The sequence below is a fragment of the Zootoca vivipara genome, chromosome 1, assembly GCF_963506605.1.
Source record: "Zootoca vivipara chromosome 1, rZooViv1.1, whole genome shotgun sequence".
Classification (NCBI taxonomy): domain Eukaryota; kingdom Metazoa; phylum Chordata; class Lepidosauria; order Squamata; family Lacertidae; genus Zootoca; species Zootoca vivipara.
In genome coordinates, this window is record NC_083276.1 from 48728509 (window position 1) to 48749915 (window position 21407).

General features: G+C 42.3%; 2 protein-coding genes across 2 annotated transcripts; both read right to left on the reverse strand.

Annotated features, from left to right (window-relative positions):
• Window positions 1-574: 574 nt before the first annotated feature.
• Window positions 575-6673, reverse strand: FAM180B (family with sequence similarity 180 member B). The gene is made up of 3 exons (XM_035114135.2): window positions 6077-6673; window positions 4166-4233; window positions 575-2010 (listed from the first exon to the last, which is right to left on the reverse strand). Exons 1-3 carry the CDS (start codon window positions 6162-6164, stop codon window positions 1552-1554), a joined length of 615 nt encoding a protein of 204 aa, XP_034970026.1. The 5' UTR covers window positions 6165-6673; the 3' UTR covers window positions 575-1551.
• A 5999-nt stretch (window positions 6674-12672) lies between these two features.
• On the reverse strand, window positions 12673-21383 carry NDUFS3 (NADH:ubiquinone oxidoreductase core subunit S3). The gene is made up of 7 exons (XM_035114247.2): window positions 21226-21383; window positions 19460-19522; window positions 18854-18951; window positions 18435-18584; window positions 16942-17067; window positions 14772-14891; window positions 12673-12947 (listed from the first exon to the last, which is right to left on the reverse strand). Exons 1-7 carry the CDS (start codon window positions 21266-21268, stop codon window positions 12780-12782), a joined length of 768 nt encoding a protein of 255 aa, XP_034970138.1. The 5' UTR covers window positions 21269-21383; the 3' UTR covers window positions 12673-12779.
• Between the last annotated feature and the right edge of the window lie 24 nt (window positions 21384-21407).

A 21407-nucleotide genomic window follows, 5' to 3' on the forward strand; every position in this document is an offset into this window, starting at 1 on the left:
CTAGAGGGTTGGGGCATTGTCCAGAGCAAGACTAGACTGTATGAGAGACAGAAGGGTGAAACTCCATCATGTGTGATGTGGCAATGGCATGTCACCCAACTTAACACTTCTGGCCTCTGTGTGTGCACAGCTGTGTTGTTAACACAACAATATATTATTGGCTATTGCATATATTGATGACTACAGGTGCTGGTACCTGAAGAGCAACTCAGTTGTCTCCATATCAATAAGCTTTGGAGCTGCAAATGGATAAATTCTGTTATCGAAGCCAGACATATGTCCACTGGGCAAAGCTATGCAGCTGCCTAAAGCCACTTTAACAGCAAATGAATGGGACCCAAACCCACTGAGTTCCATTCTGTGGTATAAGTTTTTCTGCTGTTTTAAAAGCATTGTTTCCATGTTTGGGTGCTGGGGCATCTATTCCCTGTATGCTTGGCCCTGGCATGCTGCATATTGACCAATGCAACTGGTGTAGAATTAGGATATTCCGGCACAGACACCTGCTGAAACCCAGTTCTGCATACAGACAATGATTGATTAAGTTAAAAAGCCAAGGGCAAGACTAAAGATATTTCTTGGCTAAGATAATGCTGTCACGAGTTTATATATTCACATTTTTAAAGGTAGCATAGCCCTTAAAAGTTTATATCAGGTCCCAACTAGAACATGTGCAACACCCTAGTCTCATTTGCTTACTCTGTTAACTAATCCCATACAGACAGCTCCTTAAAAGGCACATTCTTAATACATTCAAAATTAAATTCTCACAAGTGTTTCATACCACAATTCAGTTATGGCTTCCTCAGTGCACTGTTTATCACACAAAGCATATTTGATTAATATATGGAGCAAGGTGGCTTGCTTATGGTACATTCAGTGGTTAAAATGGAACAGACTTATTAAATTTGCTAACTGCTTCCTTCAAATGGTCTGGATGACAAACCTGGTAGAACTAAACTAACTCTTTTCTGACATTGTGGCTTTTGGGGGCAAATTGTACACTGCACCTGAAGACCTTTATATTATACAAGAAGAAACACTAAACTGGAAGAACTCCCCCATTGGCCATTCAGTCTCATCACTTTCTTTCTGACATAATGCCCCCTTAACTGTTGCTTGTCCATAATTTCTTAAAAGCTTCCTTCTAAGAACATACACGTTCTGTTGGTAAGCAGCTCTTACAATTCGCAAGATCTCCCTAGTGTTTAACATGGGTCTGGTTTCTTATAATTTTCGCAACACACAAAATTGCAGTGTAACACACTAAAAAGTGCCTAGAGCTCTCTGACAATGGTCACTGAGCAGGGAAATGTAACTTCATGTTCCTCAGTAACCCAATTCCAATCAACAGCAAAGTGCCATCTGAACTGCACGTCCTAGAGCCCGGGAGCAACATGCTAATCATAGAAATCCAGTGAAAAGCTAAGCAACAGCTACACTAGAGATAAGAAAACAGGAAGGGTGACACATCTGTGCACATTCCTGGAGAATGAACCTAAAAATATATATTTGCATATTAATTTGCTTATAGGGACCAAGATTTCCCCTTTATGGATGAGAGTCTCTTTGGGTCCTGGCTAGGCTAGACCGATAGAATTTCTTCAGTTCAGAAATATAGACAGGCATTTCCTGCCAAGGCCTAGAGGCCAGAAGCTGAACAGAATCCATAGATTCCTTAGAACAGAATCGTTTGCAGAGATCACGGAGTATTTCAATAACCAGCTGAGAGAAAAGGTTGATCCAGAGGTTTTTCTCCAGGCCTTGAATGGAGCGAATTTGGTAAGCACAGTAGACAGTGGTAAAGATGAGTTTCTTGAATTCCTGTGGAGTTATAGGGGTGTCAGACTGTGAGAGGAAGTCCAGGTACTCTTCAATCCTGTCTGGGTTTTTTGGGATCTCATGCTGAAAGACCCGGAGTAATCGCTTGGTGGGACGCAGAGAGGCAAACTCCTCATCCTCAATCTTGATTGTCTCGTTGGCCATAATTTCAATTCCTCTCCAAAGTAACTGAAAGAAAAAGAATAGATTTGTGAGGATCGGCAGACAGTTTTTTCTCTGTGGTAAGAAGTGATCATGCTTGAGAATTAATTTTTGCTCAGGGCAGACTGGCTAATGGCCAGGAGGATGAAAAAATGTCTTCTATTCTTGCATGTGACTTGACTCACCTGCTTGCGTCATCTGGGTCGTATGATTAAACTATTCCTGACACCATTCAAATGGCTTGTTGTGGACTCTTCTCTATTCACAATCCATCTTAGATTGGCTCATGAGAATTAACTGGTGATAAAAAGGACACTTGGAAGTCCTATCTTTGGGCCAATGCAGGGATGGGGAACCGACCTACAGAAGTTGTTGAGCTATACTTCCCTTCATGATGCACATTTATCCCTAACCGTTGGCCATTGGGTAGTGAAGTCCAACAACATCTGGAAGGTCAGATATTCCCTATGCCTAGAGCTAGATTAATTTTATCTCCTTCTAGCCCTTATCCAAAGTTTCCTTTCCAACATAGCCTGTACCCGTCCTCAGGCATAGTTATCAAACTTGGATGTCTGCTAGGCCTTCTACCTCCAGCCTATGATGGACCACTGCATGGCAGACGGACCGAGGGATCATCAAGAGAAAATTGTTCACAATGGCAGGATTGTGGAACTATCCAGTGCCACATCATTCCTGTTCCTAGCGGAGATTTGTTTCCTCCATTCCTGATTCTAGCTCTTTAACACAAATAAGGGCAGGAAGTTCTGATAGAGGCTAAGCAAAGCTCATGAACATTAAGTGAAGATTACTGGTTACAGGTAGGTAGCCGTGTTGGTCTGACATAGTCGAAACAAAATAAAAAAATTATTTCCAGCAGCACCTTAAAGACCAACTAAGTATTTTATTTTGGTATGAGCTTTTGTGTGCATGCACATGAAAGCTCATACCAAAATAAAAAACTTAGTTGGTCTTTAAGGTGCTGCTGGAATGAATTTTTTTATTTTGTGAAGATTACTGCTTAGATACCCATCTGCATCTCGCTGCTTGAGACCTCAAAATGAATTGTGCTTCAATATAATAGGATAATCACTGCTATCACCACTGTCTTGGTGGCAATGGGGTGTGTGTATTTAAGATTATTATTTTTTAAAGGGGAAGGGTATGGAAGGTTCACACATACAGAGGGAGAATGAATATTAAGCATGGGTTCCCTGTTGAAGGTTAATGGTGGCTTCCAGTTCTGAGGGATGAAGACTATCGCCTTAAGAAATACTACTGTTAAAGAAACTGGTGAAACAGCAAATATTGGTAGCCCAGTACTGAATGTGTTCTCTGTCACTCAACTGGCCTGTTGCACAATCAGACTTCAGAATCTTTCCATACAGTACTGTATCTCCTTCCGCAAACCAAGCCAGCTAGCTCAGTCTAATGAGCAGAAGTAGCCCAAGGCTGCCATCTTGTGGACCATAGTTTACATAAGCAGGAAACAGTGTTTCTCGGGAGTTCCATTTCTCCTTACTGAAGCTTCGATGTCTTAGCTGAAGTAAAAGAGAACCTCAGATCCTTAGTAATGTGGAGCTCCTGTAAAAAGGGGGGGGGCATTGTGCAGCATAATGATCTCTGTCAAAACTGAAGAGCCAAGAAAAAACAAATCGGAGCACTAATAATACTGAGGTCCACTGCTACCATACCCTATACAAAAATTTTGACATTTGCCTCAGGCATTGGTAACAGTAGCCAATTGCTGTGGTAGAGAATCTGCTTAGTGTGCAGAAGGTCCCAAGTTCAATCTCTGGCACCTGCAGGTAGGGTTCGGAATGTTCCCTGCATGAAACTAATAATAATACCGGTAATAATAATAATAATAATAATAATAATAATAATAATAATAATTTATACCCTGCCCATCTGGTTTCCCTAGTCACTCTCAAAAGCTGCTGCCAACTCCCAGATGCACAGTGACCACCTAGCCCAGCCACATTCCTCAGTACTAAAGAAGGGGCAGAAGTGTCTCCTTGTTCCTACACAATGACAATCACACTTCTCCTGGCACCAACAAAATGAAAGGTTGGGTAGCTGTAGGCCAAGAAGTTGGAGCTGTTGCAGTGATATCGACAGGGCAGGCCAAAGGTGAAGGAACCTCACACCCTTTTCCTTGTGGATTTGCTTTTGCCTAAATTACCTCTAGTATGATGCCAGCATTCTCAACCCCATTTGTATCTGCAGCATCCTGGAGGTCAATTTGTTCCTCTGGAAAAACAATAGAGAAAATAGTATTTAAAATCAACATCACCTATCCTCCTTCTCATATATGCCTGATTTTCTGAGATTTCTTTTATTGTGTTAAATATTAACCTGAGGTCAAAATCTCAGTTATAACACTCATTATAGAATAATTCTGAGTTATTTTGTAATGTATGTAATTAGGGAGGGAAGGAAGTTGACAGTCTCTAGTGGAGTGTAATGATGTGAACGTATATTATTGGAATATAAATGGAATATATATATTGGAAACTGCCCAGAGTGGCTGGGGAAACCCAGCCAGATGGGTGGGGTATAAGTAATAAATTATTATTATTATTATTATTATTATTATTATTATTATTATTATTATTACAGAGGCGCCTGCAAGAAATATAACATCTGCTGTTTCTGTAGCTTTCCTTATTGTAGACAGCTTCCAGCTTTCCCTTCTAGAGTAATTCTCCCCAGAGTCATGGAGAAAAACTCACAGAAGTTGCTCGGAGAATGAGGCTGTGCACTTTTGCTTAGAAAAGATGATGCCTCCACCCAGGTTGCAGTCTCCTGATCAAAGCCAGCTGCCTTCAATTTTGGATTGAAGCTCAGATTGCAGCTGCATTTCATTACTTCATAATACATAATTCAGGAAGTCTTTTGAGACTGACAGGCAGGAACAGAAATATTCCATTAAAATAACACCAATGGTGAAGGTAGTGTAGTTCTCAACATCTGTTTTGTTGAGTTCATCCAAGTGACTTCCAAGCCTTTAAAAAGAAAAGAAAAGGTACTGTTGGCAGTGGCAGACATCCTATGCCTTCAGTAAATGATCTGAAAAGCCCTATTTTGTGCCACCTTTAAAAATATTGCTTTTCCCCTGGCCGTTGCCACCCGAGGTGTATGTTCTTGGGACCCATCCAATTATTGTGAATGTGGTTTGTTTTAGACTGCTGTATTTTAAATTGTTGTAACTTAACCTTTAACCTTTAACTTAATCCTTGTAGTGAAGTATAATAAATTGAAAATAATAATAATAACCCTGCCACTTTTTTTTTAAGGAACAAGAGCTGCTTGCCTAACCAGGATCTGGCAACTTCACATTTGATTACCTTACCAATGCAATCATATCACTACGGTAAATGCAAACCCCTGCTTCTGTTCTGAGAGTGACGTATCAAGAAAACGGCTACTGAAATTCAGTATATAAATAGACCAGTCAGAAACTAGCCTTCTCTGGAATTGTTAGTCCAAAACCATTTGCCATTTTGTGAATGCAACAGCGCGAGCAGCAATCGGAAGCAGAATACAGCAGCAGAGTAAACCACTGCAGAAATAAATAAAGATTATAATTGAAAAAACATACCACTGCAGAAATAATACTAATAATAATAAAGTCAAGATTTTCTCACAAAGCACCTCCCTCACAACTACCACCTATGTTTGAAGGCTGCTGGAAAATCCCCAGATGATGTTAACATGCTATTAATTCCAAGAGAGAAAAGCTGCATGTCCCATACAAACAGATGCTCGTTTCAGGGATTAAACGCAGGAAAAGTCGTCGATACTTATAGCGTTCCTTAGAAAGTATGTGAAAGGGGTGTGTGAAAACTCAGCAGAAAGTATCTGTGTCTGTTTAACTGTCTCACTCTAGCAAGATCCTGACTTATTTTCTTAGGCACAGTAGCAATCCTTTCTTGCGTTTTATCAGATAACCTTAGTCCTGAAGAAAGCCCGTGAAAAACCCGCCACTGGCACTCATGCACAAAATAGCCTGAACAGTTGCCTTGATAATAACAGAAATATATTGGCTGCCCACCACAGAGCAGACATCTCCAGTTGTGGGTGAGCTTCCTACCTGTCTGTCTCCGGGATCCAGCAAACACACAGAGCATCAGAGCTGCCCACAGGCATGTTCCAAAGTGCAGCCGCAACACCTGGGCCATGTCAGGAAGAGTCCTTACCCCCTTCTGCAAATAAAACACTTTGGGTGAACCTGAAGTCGTTCGCTGCCGTGTAGTTTCTTTCTCCTCTCTTTACAGTCCAAGAAGTTGTTGCTGAGACAGCTGGCATTTCTCCAATTCCAGCCCAGGGAAGGGCTTCCAGTTCAATTCACAGTTCCATCGCAATACAAAAGAAAAAGAAAAATCCTTGAAGGCTCAGGCTCAAGATTCTCTGAATGCTCTGCCAACGCAAGTCCCATTAATTTCCACTTGGAGCATCGGGCTGTTCCTTATTTGGTTTTTGGCTCACCAGGTTAAGACTTTATGATTCTACCCCTTCCCCCAACCAGCTGCTAGCTCTTAAGAAAAGAAAGAACATGCTCTTAATAAGCAAGGATTTATACTGACAATTTGAAATGTGCATGGCCATAAACTAGTCCTCCTTAGAAAGGCCCATGGAAGCTGCCTGAAGGACAATGGAAGAGCAGCTTATTTCATTTTGCTTCAAGTCATTCTTTTCCCCCCTTAACGTTTGCTTTCCAGCACTGAAATCCAACAGAAATTCTGACATGCCACAGGAGGGTGGAGCTGGCAAATCTATGCCAGAATGTATTCAGTAGAGAGGAAAGAAAGGTCAGAGTTGCTCTTGGAGGAGAAAGAGGAGTACAGTGGCCTATCAGAAACCAACACACACCCAACCGTCTCCATCAGCCAGCTATCTCCACATGGGAGGACCAGTTTTTGATATTATCATCCGTTTCAGCCATTCATAGGAATTTTCCACAGCACTTCCCCACCCCCCTGGATTTCAGGAAAAAACAGGATTTACCACCTATATTCCTGCAAATCCACTATGGCACTCCAATTGTTGTTGGGACTACATCTCCCATCATCCCTCATCATTGGCCGTGTGGGCTGGGGCTGATGGGAGCTGGAGCCAACAACCGGAGGGCCTCAGGTTCCCCATCCCCTGCTATAGAATCTCTCTCTTTTAGCACCATCCCAATGTTTTAAAAGGGTTGCTGGATTCTATATATTTAAATAATTTCATGGGGTGGGGGACTGGTAAGAAACTTTCTGCACCTCCCCAGTTTTTTCCCCCTTGAGAGCCAGTGTGGTGTAGTGGTTAAGAGTGGTAGAGTCGTAATCTGGGGAACCAGGTTTGCATCTCCGCTCCTCCACATGCGGCTGCTGGGTGACCTTGGGCTAGTCACACTTCTTTGAAGTCTCTCAGCCCCACTCACAGAGTGTTTGTTGTGGGGGAGGAAGGGAAAGGAGAATGTTAGCCACTTTGAGACTCCTTCGGGTAGTGATAAAGTGGGATATCAAATCCACACTCTTCTTCTTCTTGAACCAATATCAAACCTCATCCAGTGCCCCAATTCTGACTCCCCTACTCGCCGGTAAGCTCGGTTAAGAGCCCCGGACAGAGTGGGGTGGTAGTCGAAGGGGCCATTTTGAGCGTCACTGTCACCCTCGCGGCTGCAAAGCTTCGTTGCCGGCGGTGGAGAGCAGAGGATTCTCCCACAGCAAAAGACATTGAAATTGGGAAACCGTGAGTAAAGGATTTAAAAAGTTTAAGATTTGATGAAATTGGCCACGGAAGAGGCTTAAAAAGGGAGCCGACCTCTTCCAATTGAGGGACTGAGATACAGTAACCTGATCCCTTGCCGGGAAGGAGAAAAGAAGTATCTAATTTACTAACAATTGGCCTAAAAGAAGCCCCCCCCCCCCCGGAAGCCAGATCCAGGCCCCTGGAAGGAACAGCGATCAGACTTTGAGTTGTGGAATTGCTAAAAAGAAGAAGTGGGGGCATGGCTGAAAGAAAGTTAAAGGAAAAGATGCCCAGATTGGGAAATAAAATGGAGTGCAATGTTTTGGAATAAGACTGCCACCATTTCCTGTGTTGCAATTTGCTGTTTTCCCATGAGACTGGAATAGATAAGATGGCTCTAGACTCAACATCTGTAAAAGACCAGCTGTGGCAAAAGATTCTCTCAGAACTCTTTGACATTAAAAAGGAACGGAAGGAACTGAATTTGTACACCAAGCAGCTGAGGGAATATAATAAAGATTCAAGAGAGGTGAATGGAGAAAACTGCATGGAAAATAGGACTGGAATAGAGACTATAAAATTGGACATAGAGGACAAAGAGGAATTACCAACACTGGACATTTCTAAGGTGCAAGAAGAAGCTGTACAATTTGAAGAGAAGGATGAGGAAGAATGGCAGAACGTTCCACAACTGGGAGATGTGGAACAGAAGAAGGATTGGATGCAAGAACTTTTCAAGGAAGAACCAGGGTGGGCCTTTGCCCCCCCAGTGAGAGAGGGGGGGAGAGGGCAAACTCTGGGAAGCTAGAAAGAGAGGTATAGGTGGATGGGGGAGGAAACAGCAGAAGTGGGGCAAAAATGTTTTGTGGAAATTTTGGGAAAAGGTGGGAGGGGGTTAATAGATTATAACGGATGGTAGGGATGGATATAATGGAAGGCCCAATACTGGTATGGCATATGGACTTCGTTGGTAACTCCTGGGGAATCTGGATCTGGGGCTAGGGGCGGAAATATATTATTATGTTTAAAACAATATAATGATGTAAGGGTTAATACTAGAATGAAGAATCATTGTTAGTAAAAAATTATAGGCTAAGGGAATATCTTAAAAGAAGGAATAAAGGGTAATTAGAGAGAATTGGATTGTAATATGAGATTAAAGGTGATATTAATAGAATATGGATTATAGCTGAATATAGAAACAAAGGATTGAGAGAGTAATGCTTTAAGATGTGTTAAATAACAATGAATACTGTCTAAATCAGTGATGGGCAACCTTTTGACCTTGGTTTGTCAAAATTCGCCAAAAAACCGAGCATAACTTGGGTAGTGTGTCACTTCGAGAAAAAAACCATAATTTCGTGATATTTATAGTTTAAATAACAAAAATGTATAATTGTAATATATAACTGTTTTTAATAAACCAAAAACTAATTATTTAACCAAACCAAACACCAAACTCCTTATTTATCACAAAGTGCCCCGAGTTGTTGAGCTTTTTGGGGGGAGCTGCTGACCAAAGTTTTGGAGGTTTTTTTGGGGGGTACAAAAGTTGCTTTGCTTTTTTGGGGGGGGGTGCCCCAAAGCTGCTGCGCTTTTTGGGGGGGGAAGAGAACAGAAATAAATGATGAATAATACCTTCGCTGGAACTAACACGCAGCACCGGCATAATCTGCCAAAGTGCCAAAAAAACCCAGCACAGAACGGGTTAAAAAACAAACGCTGTTACACCCAATCATAGTCTGCCAAAGCGCCAGAAGAAAACAGCACAGAAAGGGATAAGAACACCAATCTCTTGCTACCAGCAACAACAACAACAACAACAAAAAGGATCCGGAGAACAAATGGGGGGGGGGGACAACAACAACAGCGTGAATGGGCCGATGGGGCGCGTGCCAGCAGTGAGGGCTCTGCGTGTCACGTCTGACACACGTGTCATAGGTTCGCCATCACTGGTCTAAATAATACTGCAATAGGGACTCAAGGTGGGGGGGGTGTCAAGGGAGTCCAAAGTGTTATGACCAAGATATAAGTTAGAATTTTTGCTTTTTGTATTTTTTCTTTTTTCTGTTTTGTTTTTTGTATTCTTTGTATGCTTTTTGTTTATGAAAATCTCCAATATATCAAGTTTGACCCAATGCTGTGGTTCAGTTCGCACAACAGATGTTTGCAGGTGCAATGGAATTCCCCCTTCCTTTCCCCTGCAGCCCCCTCATGCACCCTCAACATGTATCCCAGAGGGATGTGGGTCCTTCCAAAACAGATAGGGCAGTATTCAGAGGAAGGAGAGGGAAGGAAGCGCCAGTGTGCAAATGTAATCCACTTGTGCAGCGTTGAGATACAACCCAAATCCCATACTGACACACCAATATCTAGAGGGCCTTGATGTTGTGTATTTCAAACCTGCAGTCAAAACAGTATTGAGCCCATAATCCTTTTCATTTTCATCTTTCCCAGCTACTGTATCATTTTCAGGTTTGGGGTGTCCAACAGGCTGAATCTCTTCTTCATCTCATTAGGAAGAGAGACAATAAAAGTGCCACAGTATCTTAACTCTACCCTTCTTTCCATAAAGAATCCAAAACAGGTCTAAGCACACACTAATCCATGGAGTTTGATTCATTGCATCTAAGCCAGTTTTCTGGAAATTTTACCAAATTGGGTACTACCTAGAGGTGCGTGTGAGCAACCTCTAGAACATCGTTCTTGTTGACAAAGGATCGCTGAAACATCAAAAATGGCCCTGGACTTGTCATTTAAGTTCACTCCAGTAATTCTTGACAATCTGCAAAATGTTGCAAAGGCACAAATCCATTGTACGGAACATGGCAAATGCTCCCCATTATCTAGAAAAGGGGAAGGTGTTTGGGAAGATTCACCCCCCTCTCCCTCCCATGCAAAGTGGAAAGCACTCTCTAGCTGATTAGCTCCACATGTGCTGAACTCCAGCTGCTCAAATCTCTGCAGTGAGCTTTGGCACAACTTCTGTTGTCTCTCAGAAATCCCCCGTACTGCTGCAACAGCAGCTTTTTTAAACAAATGCAATTTAACTAGAACAAAAGCTTAAAACATCTGGATTCCAAACATTGTTCTGGGTTCAAACCCTCAAGAAATGAAACTTTCCATATAATATATCTGAGGTCAAATTAAATCTATTGTTTGCAGCCCTCCACCCACTTATTCTCCCCCTTCTTTTATCACACCCAGTTCTCTATATTACATCCTATGCTGAGGAATGGGGAACCTGTGGGCCTCCTGGTGTTTCTGGACCACAATTCCCATCATCCCTGACTACTGGCCATGTTGGCTGGGGCTGGTGAGAACTGGGGGTCTAACAACATCCAGAAGGCCACAGCCTCCCCATTCCTGTCCTAAGCCCTGCAACGATCGATACCTTGCTTCTGTAGAGTGTTTAGCTCACTTTTGGTGTTAAATGTTTATTCTCAATAGAGGAGTGTGACGGATTAGCCTGGTGGGCAAAAGAACTCCAGGGTGCAGAGAGTTAAACCCCAACCTCCTGGATAAATGACGCATTCCATTCCTGAGGGGCAGGACTGCCAGGAGTTTAAAAGGAATGGGAGGGAGTTAATTCGGTTGAGAGGGTTGTGGGAGCGAGGGAGAGTGTGGGTAGGCGTAGGAGATCTTAAAGTGTTCTGAAGAGTTTAATTAAGTTATATTATCTAGCCATTGTTAATTGAAACTAAGAATATGATCTAAGAGCCTGTACACATGAAACCATTACGCATTTAAAAGTCATCTAGTCTAAATAAACCTTTCTTAAATGTTAGTGGATGTGCTTAGTTATTCCAGCTGGGTATCTAAACTCACAGAAGTGGTGGCTCAATAGAGGACAAAACTTACCTCAGGAATAGAGGCAACGGTTTGTGTCTTAGAGTTACACGGAGGAGGCTTAGGAGGATAACCTGGGGTGCTACAAAGTTGCCAGAGTGGAAAGGGCAAACTTTTGCAGTGGGGAATCAATCTGACTGAGACCCTTTACTGTAGGCAAGAGGTTAGTCCGTCAAACAGCCTAGAGTTTATCAAGATACCAGGCCACGTAAGCTGGAAGACTCTCTTTACTAAGGAACCCAAGTAACAGGGGTTTATTTTAAGGCGGCAGGAGAAGTGGGGGGTAGTGGTTTCACCCCTGGATTCCTGTGTCACATTTTTAGTATTAGAGAGGGAGGACCTTTTTCGTTACAAGGAGCAACCCGAAAACCACAACTCATATTGCTCTACATTTCAAGGAGCGGCCTTCTTTATGGCCACATTCATTATTGAGTAACAAAGCCATATGCTTGCGGTCACATTTACTGCAGCATATTGGGGGGGGGGGGCGTCACAAATGAATTGGCAGATAGAGACATTAATAAAATGTATCCAACTTCATGGCCTAGAGAATTTCTCAATAACCCGCAGATACTGCTGCCAGTGTCCTCCAACAGCAGCTGCGTGACCACAGCCTGTTCTAAGACACACAAATAGGCCTAACAATCCAATAGACTTTGTGTGCAGCTGCACTAGCAGTTGGATGCGATCCGTTTTGCTTGTTTCAACAACAAAAAAACACATAAGTTTTCCAGCTACACAGAGTACTCAATAATTCTAGGATGGAGCCTTTTACTAAAAGTGAAAAAGCAAAGCTGGAACTTTGGTGCCTGAAGTATCTCTGGGCAACTGAGGGTCTGTGCTTGCAAACAGTTGATGGTCATAAAGCATCTTCTCCTTTCTTGAGGTTTTTGTTTCTTTCCTGAAGGGAAGCAGAGTCCACTGTTCTTGTAGTGCTCTTTTTTTAAAACAAAAACACACACACAACCTCCCCAATTCTTTGTACTTTTCCCTGATGCTCCTTTGTATACCTTTAACCCTCCTCCAATCTTCTGGATATTAATAGCACCTTATGCATGTTTCACAGCCAGTTTAAAAGCTGCATTTCCCGCACATATCAGACAAAAAAACCATATGTCTTTTTTTATTGATATTTAATATATATAAATACTTATATCAAACAGGAAGGTAGTGATACAGGGATGTCCCTGGCTTCCTCTCCTTCCTTCCTGCTGCTATTTCTCATCTCCTTTCTTCTCTCCTGCCTCTATCTTAACGGTTTCCGGAGCCTCACGATAGGCAGGGAAAGTCTCCCAGGGACTGTTCAGATCAAATTTGCGGAACTCCTGAGCCAGCTCCACAGGCTCTGCCACCACTCGCTTCACCTCATCATCATACCTGACCTGAAGGAGGAGAAAAGGCATTAAGATTAGCAATGGCGATGGTGGTCAAATACAAAAACATACCTGGAATTTTAGAATTTAGCTTCCTCCTCATTTGAAGGTTGCTTAGTATAGATCGACAGTAAATTTTCCAGTTAGGCAATAAAAGCAATTTCCAAATCCTTATTGCCACCTGAAAGGAAGTTTATCTATGTCTTTATGCACTCTACTTCTCTGCTCCTTTATCCAGTCTACATTTGCAGCTTCACATTATAGCTGACTCACAACTTGCATGTATTTAACTTGTGTGATCGCAGGTTTGCATGCTTGGCAGCCAGCCAGCTAACATCACACAAACTGAAGGCCCGCAAGGCAGAGAGCTTACAAGTTCTTTCTCTGCTGGGTTCCCTCAACCCTCTGCAACAGACCGAGGGGGGCTGGGAGGCACAGAGAATAGGAGTGGAGGGGGAAGGTCTGTTGCGTAAGTAGAAGTATGTTGTGTGAACGGAACATCAGCACTAGATAAAACCCAAAATATTATCGATTCAGATATATCATATGCAAAATTAAAAAAAAACAAATTAAATGCATTTTAATGACTGAGATGAAGTTTACTTGATTAATTGGGTTGCAGTCCTTCTTCAGGGACTATCATGCCCAAGATCTTTAACCCTAAATTCTGTGCTATGTAGTATAGCCTGGAAGTTATATTGCATTTAAGGGCTGGAGACTCAGCTGGGCTACCCCACAGTACAATCCCTCCTGAAAGGCCTCTTGATTAGGGAAACCTGCTATATGCTCAGGTATGTAGGCCAAGTGTCAGATTGTGTTTCTGCTGTGAGCAGTGGCTTGGCATAACCAGTTGTGTTCCACAGATAACAGGAGTCCATCTCTAGCACAACACGGGATCAGACAACAGTTACTCTAGGGATAAAATTAGAAGAATCCAGGGGCAAATAAAAAATAAATAGTAAAGGCTAGAAGCTCTTAGAGCAGGAGTATCCTTACTGTTGGATTCATGCAAAAGCAGGCATAGGCAAACTCGGCCCGCCAGATGTTTTGGGACTACAACTCCCATCATGCCTAGCTAACAGGACCAGTGGTCAGGAATGATGGGAGTTGTAGTCCCAAAACATCTGGAGGGCTGAGTTTGCCTTTTGGTTTGTGGGCCCAGAAGTCATAAAATGTAGGATTCTCAGGACATTATATCATATAGCATCAAAGTCACTTAATCAAAGGGTGCTTAATACATGGACTTTTGGTCACAGGGCAGGAGACCAGGCAGGAAAGAGTTAATCCATCCCCCAATCAAAAGCACTGCCAGCAGATTCAATGTCCCTTCTGAGGATGAAGTTCCTCCCATGTTCAGGACATGACTTCATCCATGCAAAATAGGAACTCATAGACCAAGAGTACAACATGCAACAGCAAACATGCAACCCTAAGGAGGCTAATGAACAAATATCAGAGGAGAGAACATATGGACAAACAGGTGAACTTCCTTTCCCTTTTCTTGCATTTTCTGCTGCCTGTACAGCAGAGTAAGACTTCAATGTAATTCAGTTATAGGGTTTGATGTTTATTTAATATTACATTTATATCCCACCTTTCAGCCAGAGAGCTCATACATGCTTCTCCCCTTCCCTGTTTTATCCTTGCCACAACCCTGTGAGGAGAATTAGGCTGAGAGCTGCTGTCTGGCCTACAGGACCTCCTTGAGTTTCCAGGCTGATTCGAACCATGCTCTCTCTCTTCCAGGTCCTAGTCCAACACTCGAACCACTATGCTATACTGGGCCTCTGGAAGGATTCTGCAGTTGAGTCTAGCTTTTCCATATGCACATACCTCCACATATCCAGAAAGAGGGAAGTCCTTCCGGAAGGGATGACCCTCAAACCCGTAGTCCGTGAGGATTCGCCTCAGATCAGGGTGGTTAGCAAAGAACACTCCATACATATCCCAAACCTATGAATATGGGAATCAAGTAAAGAAACAGCAAAGTATATCAATTTTGGTCATATGTATACATTCAAATTTTACATTACAAATTAAACATATTTTATTATATCATATTTATTGACTTTCCTCCCCTTCCAAGGTTCATTTAACTTTCCCACCATTCCTGCATATTTTGATATATCCATCTAATTCTATTTTCCTATCTTACATCACTTCAATATTTATTATACTGTTGAATTTACTTTAATACTGCCAGCGTTTTCAATTGTTCACAATTATTTTCAATATACCCGACAAAAAAATTCAACTCCTCCTTGAATACCTGTTCTTTTTTATTCTCTTATTCTACTTGTTAGACCCGCTAACTCTACATATTCTAACACCTTAAGTTGCCAATCCTCCTTGCTAGGGACATCCCTCACTTTCCATTTTGGGGCTAGCAAGATCCAAGCCACTGTTGTTGCATAAATGAGTCATTTTTTTCCTGACTCCTAGGAACCTCTGTCTGAATAATTCCTGAAAAAATGCCTCTGACTTTTTTTCAGAATGTTGTTGTGGCATTTTACCTCTAGGGGACCAGCAAGGGTTAATTAGTAAGGGAGAATGAAGAGGCAATAGGAGTTCAGTAGGCAGAAGCAGGGAGGATATAAGGGAGAGAGTCAGAAAGTTGGGGAGAGAGGGTTAGAATAGAGCAGGCACGTCCAACAGGTAGATCGTGATCTACCGGTAGATCACTGGATGCCTGTGGTAGATCAATGGTAGATCACTGGCTCCCTCCAAAGAAGCTCAACAACTCTGGCTCCCCTAAAAAAAGCTCAATTTTTTGCCCTGCATCCCCCCCCCCAAAATGGCGTTCTCCGTTTCCCTAAAAAACAGCAACTTTGATCTGAATGCCTTAAAAAAGGGCCTTCCTCTTCCCCAAATAAGCTCAACAACTTTGACCTGAACCCCCCAAAAAGGGGGTAGATCACTGCCAGTTTTTAACTCTGTAAGTAGATCGCAGTCTCTTGGGAGTTGGCCACCCCTGGAATAGAGCTAGAGAGGTGAGCTATTGTGCTGAGTCTGAGAGAGAATTAAGAAGGGACTCTCAATGTCAGGAGGATGTTGGGGAAACTAGTAGGAAAGGATAAGTTTAAGCAAATGTACCTGAGAAACTGTGAAGAATTTATTTGCTTGTGAGATCATCTTAAATAAGCTTAATTGTTTGGTTTTTTCATCTCATTATATATTATTTCCCAATATTCTTTTACATTTTTGCATGCCCACCACATATGAAAGAAAGTTCCTTCTACTTCAGTACATTTCCAGCACAAATCCAATTCTACATTATACGTTTTAGCCAATCTACACAGTGTTAGATACCATCTATGGATCATTTTCATATAGTTCTCTTTCAGTGTGTAGCATGCAGAAAACTTCAAATCATTCTTCCAAAGTTTCTCCCTGGCTTCTCTTCAGATTGTATAATTTTTTCACCTTTTACAAAGTACATCAGTTTTGAAACCTAGCTCTGATAGATTTATATGAACTGTTTTATTACCTCACAAATACAAAGCATCAGGCACTCATTGCTAGCTGGCTGAGACACCTCATAGGCAAGGCAGCAAGTGAGATTCAATTGTATAAATGCTGAAGATTTAAAAATACATCAATCACTTGCTTGAACTCTATTATTTTACATCATTTATATGCTGCTTGGTTGTAATAAAACACCTAAGTGGTTTCAATTGTCCAGAAATGGCAACAAACACTCTCCAAATAATGCCAAACAGAAGTTATCCAGGACCTTAAGGCCTATAGAATTGAGATCATGTCATTGGGAAGGAGTGATCACTGATCAACACCTAATGGGCATTGAGCCAAAAGGGACAGAATGTGAGGTTTGCAGAAAAGGAATGTGCACACAGAAAACTGTGAGCAGCACCAGGCCCTTTAGGGCAACCTGGGCCACAGTGACTCTGTTCCACTCAAATTAACCAGTGGGCTCTCTCTTCTCCCAAGAAAACATACCCAGATCTGTCCCCTGTTCCCAAATGTCAACCATTTTGCAGCTTACCTCTCTTTCATACCAGTTTGCTGCTTGGTGCACTGGGACTGCTGATTCAATGGGTGTCAATTCGTCAGTATATGTTTTCACACGAATCCGGGAATTAAAGGCTATGGATAAGAGATTATAGACAATCTAAAAGGTAAAAGTAAAAAACAGCATTGTCATGTATTAGTACAGATTATCAGACTGCGACATCACAAAAAAGAATAACATGTATGACTATAGTACAGCCACATTAAAAAAGACACAGGGGAAAAACATTTTTTTTAAGTTCCTTAATGGTGAAATTATTTCCAAAGCTAACAGTATATGCAATAAAAGGTCTTGTCTATGCATGAAGAAACGGCTACTTCTGATAATGATCATGTATCTCTGGTTTATTCCCAAGATTTACAGATTTCTTAAGAGCCCATCTGTCAAAGTTTGCAGCACTGTGGCCAGAAGTACTACGGTACAAACCCACTACATAGATTAAATGTGATACAAATTTAAATACATTTTGTTCAGTCGGATATTGTATTACACTGATGAAACACAATTAAAAATAATTTGAGCTAGAGAAGAATTTGAATTGCTATACTGTATTTAGGTCAATCTATGAAGACGCGGGTGGCACTGTGGGTTAAATCACTGAGCCTAGGGCTTGCCGATCAGAAGGTCAGCGGTTTGAATCCCCGCGATGGGGTGAGCTCCCATTGGTCGGTCCCAGCTCCTGCCAACCTAGCAGTTCGAAAGCACATCAAAGTGCAAGTAGATAAATAGGTACTGCTACTGCGAGAAGGTAAACAGCATTTCCGTGTGCTGCTCTGGTTCACCAGAAGTGGCTTTGTCGTCTGGCCACATGACCTGGAAGCTGTACGCCAGCTCCCTCGGCCAATAATGCGAGATGAGCGCCGCAACCCCAAAGTCGGTCACGACTGGACCTAATGGTCAGGGGTCCCTTTACCTTTATGAAGATGTTTATATATGTGTGAATATTTTAACATGTTCGAGGCAAAGAAAAAAAGAAGTTTTAACTCTGTTGGACTGTACAGAACTGTCAGCTGCTGTTACTAAGAGGGTCCCACGAGCAAATTATAGTTTTCCTTCTGTCAAACTAATATATTTTCAGGTATATTTATAAGTATCCCCTTCTGGAAAAAGGTGCTGGTGCTTCCCAAGACAATGCTTGATGACTAAGCAGGTCAATTAGCTGTTTAAGCAACAGAATTCTCTCCCAAAACAAATGTCGCTAACATCACACTGTTAAGCATAACCACCATTTCTAGATCAGCGACTGCATAGAGCAACAGAACAAAAACTGAGAAAGTAACCCAGAAGTAATATACTAGTAGTCAGTGAGCATAAAGCCAAGGAAGTTAGCAAAACTGAGGGCTGGGGCACCAACATGGGGGGAAACTAGGATACTCTCACATTCTTGTTTAGCCGTGTGAATTTTTTGGAAGACTGTGTCTTCGTTAGAATCTTCTTTGTAGCATAGTTTGAAGAGCAGCTCCTACCTCAAAGCGGTTCTGTCGAGATGGAACATCGATTGCCGTCAGATCAGCTAAGTTTTTGAACTGGGCAGTGGTGTGATCTTTAAGAAAGGTCAAAACTGGAACGATCCCATCTGGATGAATTAAGATTTCTAGCTCATTGAAACACGTGATCTGTTAAAATGAGAAATAGTAAAATTTTATATGTATCAACTTCATCCAAACTCTAAGCACACATACTTAGACAGAAATCTCTTTAAAACCAATGGAATGACTTCCAAATAGATGTGTTGAAAATTGTAAGCAGTTCAGGCTGCATAACAGCAGACCAAGGAACAATTGTATACCTTTCCAGCTCCTTGTAGCACTCACTAGCTTTCAGAAAAGGCTTGGTACTGCCTATTACAGTTTCAAGAGAGAATGATACAGTTGATGGAACCCACCTGGACTTGTTGAACATACTTGGGCAGAATTTCAGCCACATATTCTCCGAATGCACACAGCTGCTTTTGTGTCACTTCATCCTTTGGTCTAACAGTAGCTGAAAAGAAAGTTTACGGTGGTGAATTCTAAAAAGAACAGCACCAGCTGATAGCCAAAGCCAGCTCAATGTTATTCCAACTGCTACCACAGGGATGGGAGCAGTTCAATATTGGCCAACATGGTCAGATATACATTTGGACCATTAACCTTTCTGCTGTGTGTGGGGTTCTTTTTTGGAGGGTGAGTGGGCCAATCAGCACTATAGGGAATGCAATTATTCAAACTCTACAGCATGCCTGGCAGACAATACAATGCCTAGTAAGCATTCAGTGTCCACAAAACAGATAGTATTGTCTCAGAAAACAGGGAGCCTCTATAAATATTAAGTTTACCAAGGGCTTAAGAATGAATCAGATGAAGTCCTTTGCACATGTCCTTTTTAACATCAAACTTCATCCACTGACAATCAGATGGTACATAGTTTTCACTTAACAAAACTGTACTTAATTGTAATGCAAAGTAAAGTAAAGGAGGAGTTGATCAAACACTAAGCAAGTCAGACTTACGTTGAGTCACAGCAGTATTCCCTTCAAATCGAGCTTGCAGCAGCATTGCTGGTCGCCCAGTAACTATAGAGAGTGAGGAAAGTGTTAAATTACCATTATTTACAGCCATAGCATCTACTGATCTTCTTCACAAAGAAGTAGCTTCAAATATACAGGCATATCCAACTCCCAAGAGACTGTGATCTACTCCCAGTATATAAAAAAAACTGGCAGTGATCTACCCATTGTCATTGGAGGGAGGAGGAGCATGTGTGGGGTGGATGGATTGCCCAGAGTTGTTGAGCTTTTTTAAGGAGGGAAGTGTCCAGAGTTGTTGTGCTTTTTGGGGGGAGGATTGCAGAGAGCGTTTTTTGCTTTTTCCCTGTAACTTTTTGTACATGATAAGGGTCCCGCAATCTATCAGGATCAGCCAGGGATCTACCAGTAGATTACAATCTACTGGTTGGACGTTCCTGAAATATACCATAAAAATGTAGAAATAATAAAAGCAAGATGGTACATTAATATACATTTCTGAAAACAGTAATAAACATGGAATTAATGGTATTTAAGCAGACCAATTGTGAGTAGGACTGCAGTCAAGATAATCTAGTTTAGGATGGAATGCTGAAACATAGCACCTACAGCACTGGTCTTCAACTAGTGGTCTGGGACCCACTGGAGGACTAATCTGAAGTTTTGCAATAGGAGCACTACCACCATGCAAATATATAGTAAAAGATTAATAAATGGGTCCCCAAATGACTGTTTGAGTTAAAAGTGGTTCCTAGGTCTGAAAAGATTGAAGACTACTGGAAGCTGCTGACTAGGACACACAAACTCAGGGCCCAAAAGAATACTTGGAAACATCTATCTCAGGCCTGCTCCACATTTTACTAGCACCTATATACATAAGATCTTTTCATCTTTTGATTAAGGGTGGTATAAAAATATAAGAAATAAAAATAAAATAAGGTATTTCTATTTGAGAATTATTTTAAAATTGTTTGAAAACCTATGTATAGATTTTATTGTGTAATGACAGCACATGTGGATTTCATATACTGTAGATCCCTTCTGTGCATTTTTTTTAAGTGGAGCACTAATTACTGGGAACTGCAAGTGGTTTCAAATGCTTGCAGTTTCTATAGGCATTTGGCTGACCACTATGAGAACAGAATGCTGAAGTATAGCTGAGGCTTTGGGCTGATCCAGCAGGGTTCTCCTTATGCTTGTAGAAAACCAAGGACTGCACTGTGAACTGTTTAAAAAAACAGGGATCAACTGCAGTTATCAGAGTCCCTCCAGATGCTGTTGAAAAGTTTAAAACAAAAAACCCAGCAAGGAACTGCCTATGGGCCAAGACCGATAACTGACCAGCTCGGTAAGTATTGAACCGTGTGCTCGTTTTGTGGTTTGTCCAATAATCTGGCATACGCTAAACCAGGATTTCGAGGAGCAAAGCGTGCGGTGGCGGCGGAGACAGCAGGAGGCGGTGAATAGGTAGACAGAATGCCAACTGTTTTGCATCGCTTTCCCCATCATGGCGCCCTCCAAAGCATCCTGGGAACTGTGGTTTTGTGGGAGCTGAGAACACCGCTGCAAAGCCCGGCCCCCTCCTGACGGAACTACAGCTCCCAGGATCCTTTAGGAAGGAGGGAGGAAAAGAGGCTATGCCCTTTGCAGACCACCCCCAGCGTCCCCTCACCAGCAACGGCCACAGCCCCACCAGACGGGAGGCCCTCAGTCTCCTTCTCCCAACAGACCCCGCCAAGTTGCAGGCTCACCTCTCAGGCCGGCCCGAGCCAGCCCCAGCGCGGCCGCCAACATCTTCTCCTCCTCAGGGTCCGGAGCCGGAGCCTCACAAGGACACCGAGCGGACTCGTAAGGCGCACGCGCGCCATCGAGCCCTCTCTCCTATTGGTCCGACGTAGCAGAAAGCGCTGCGTCCCGCTCACGCAAGCTTCCA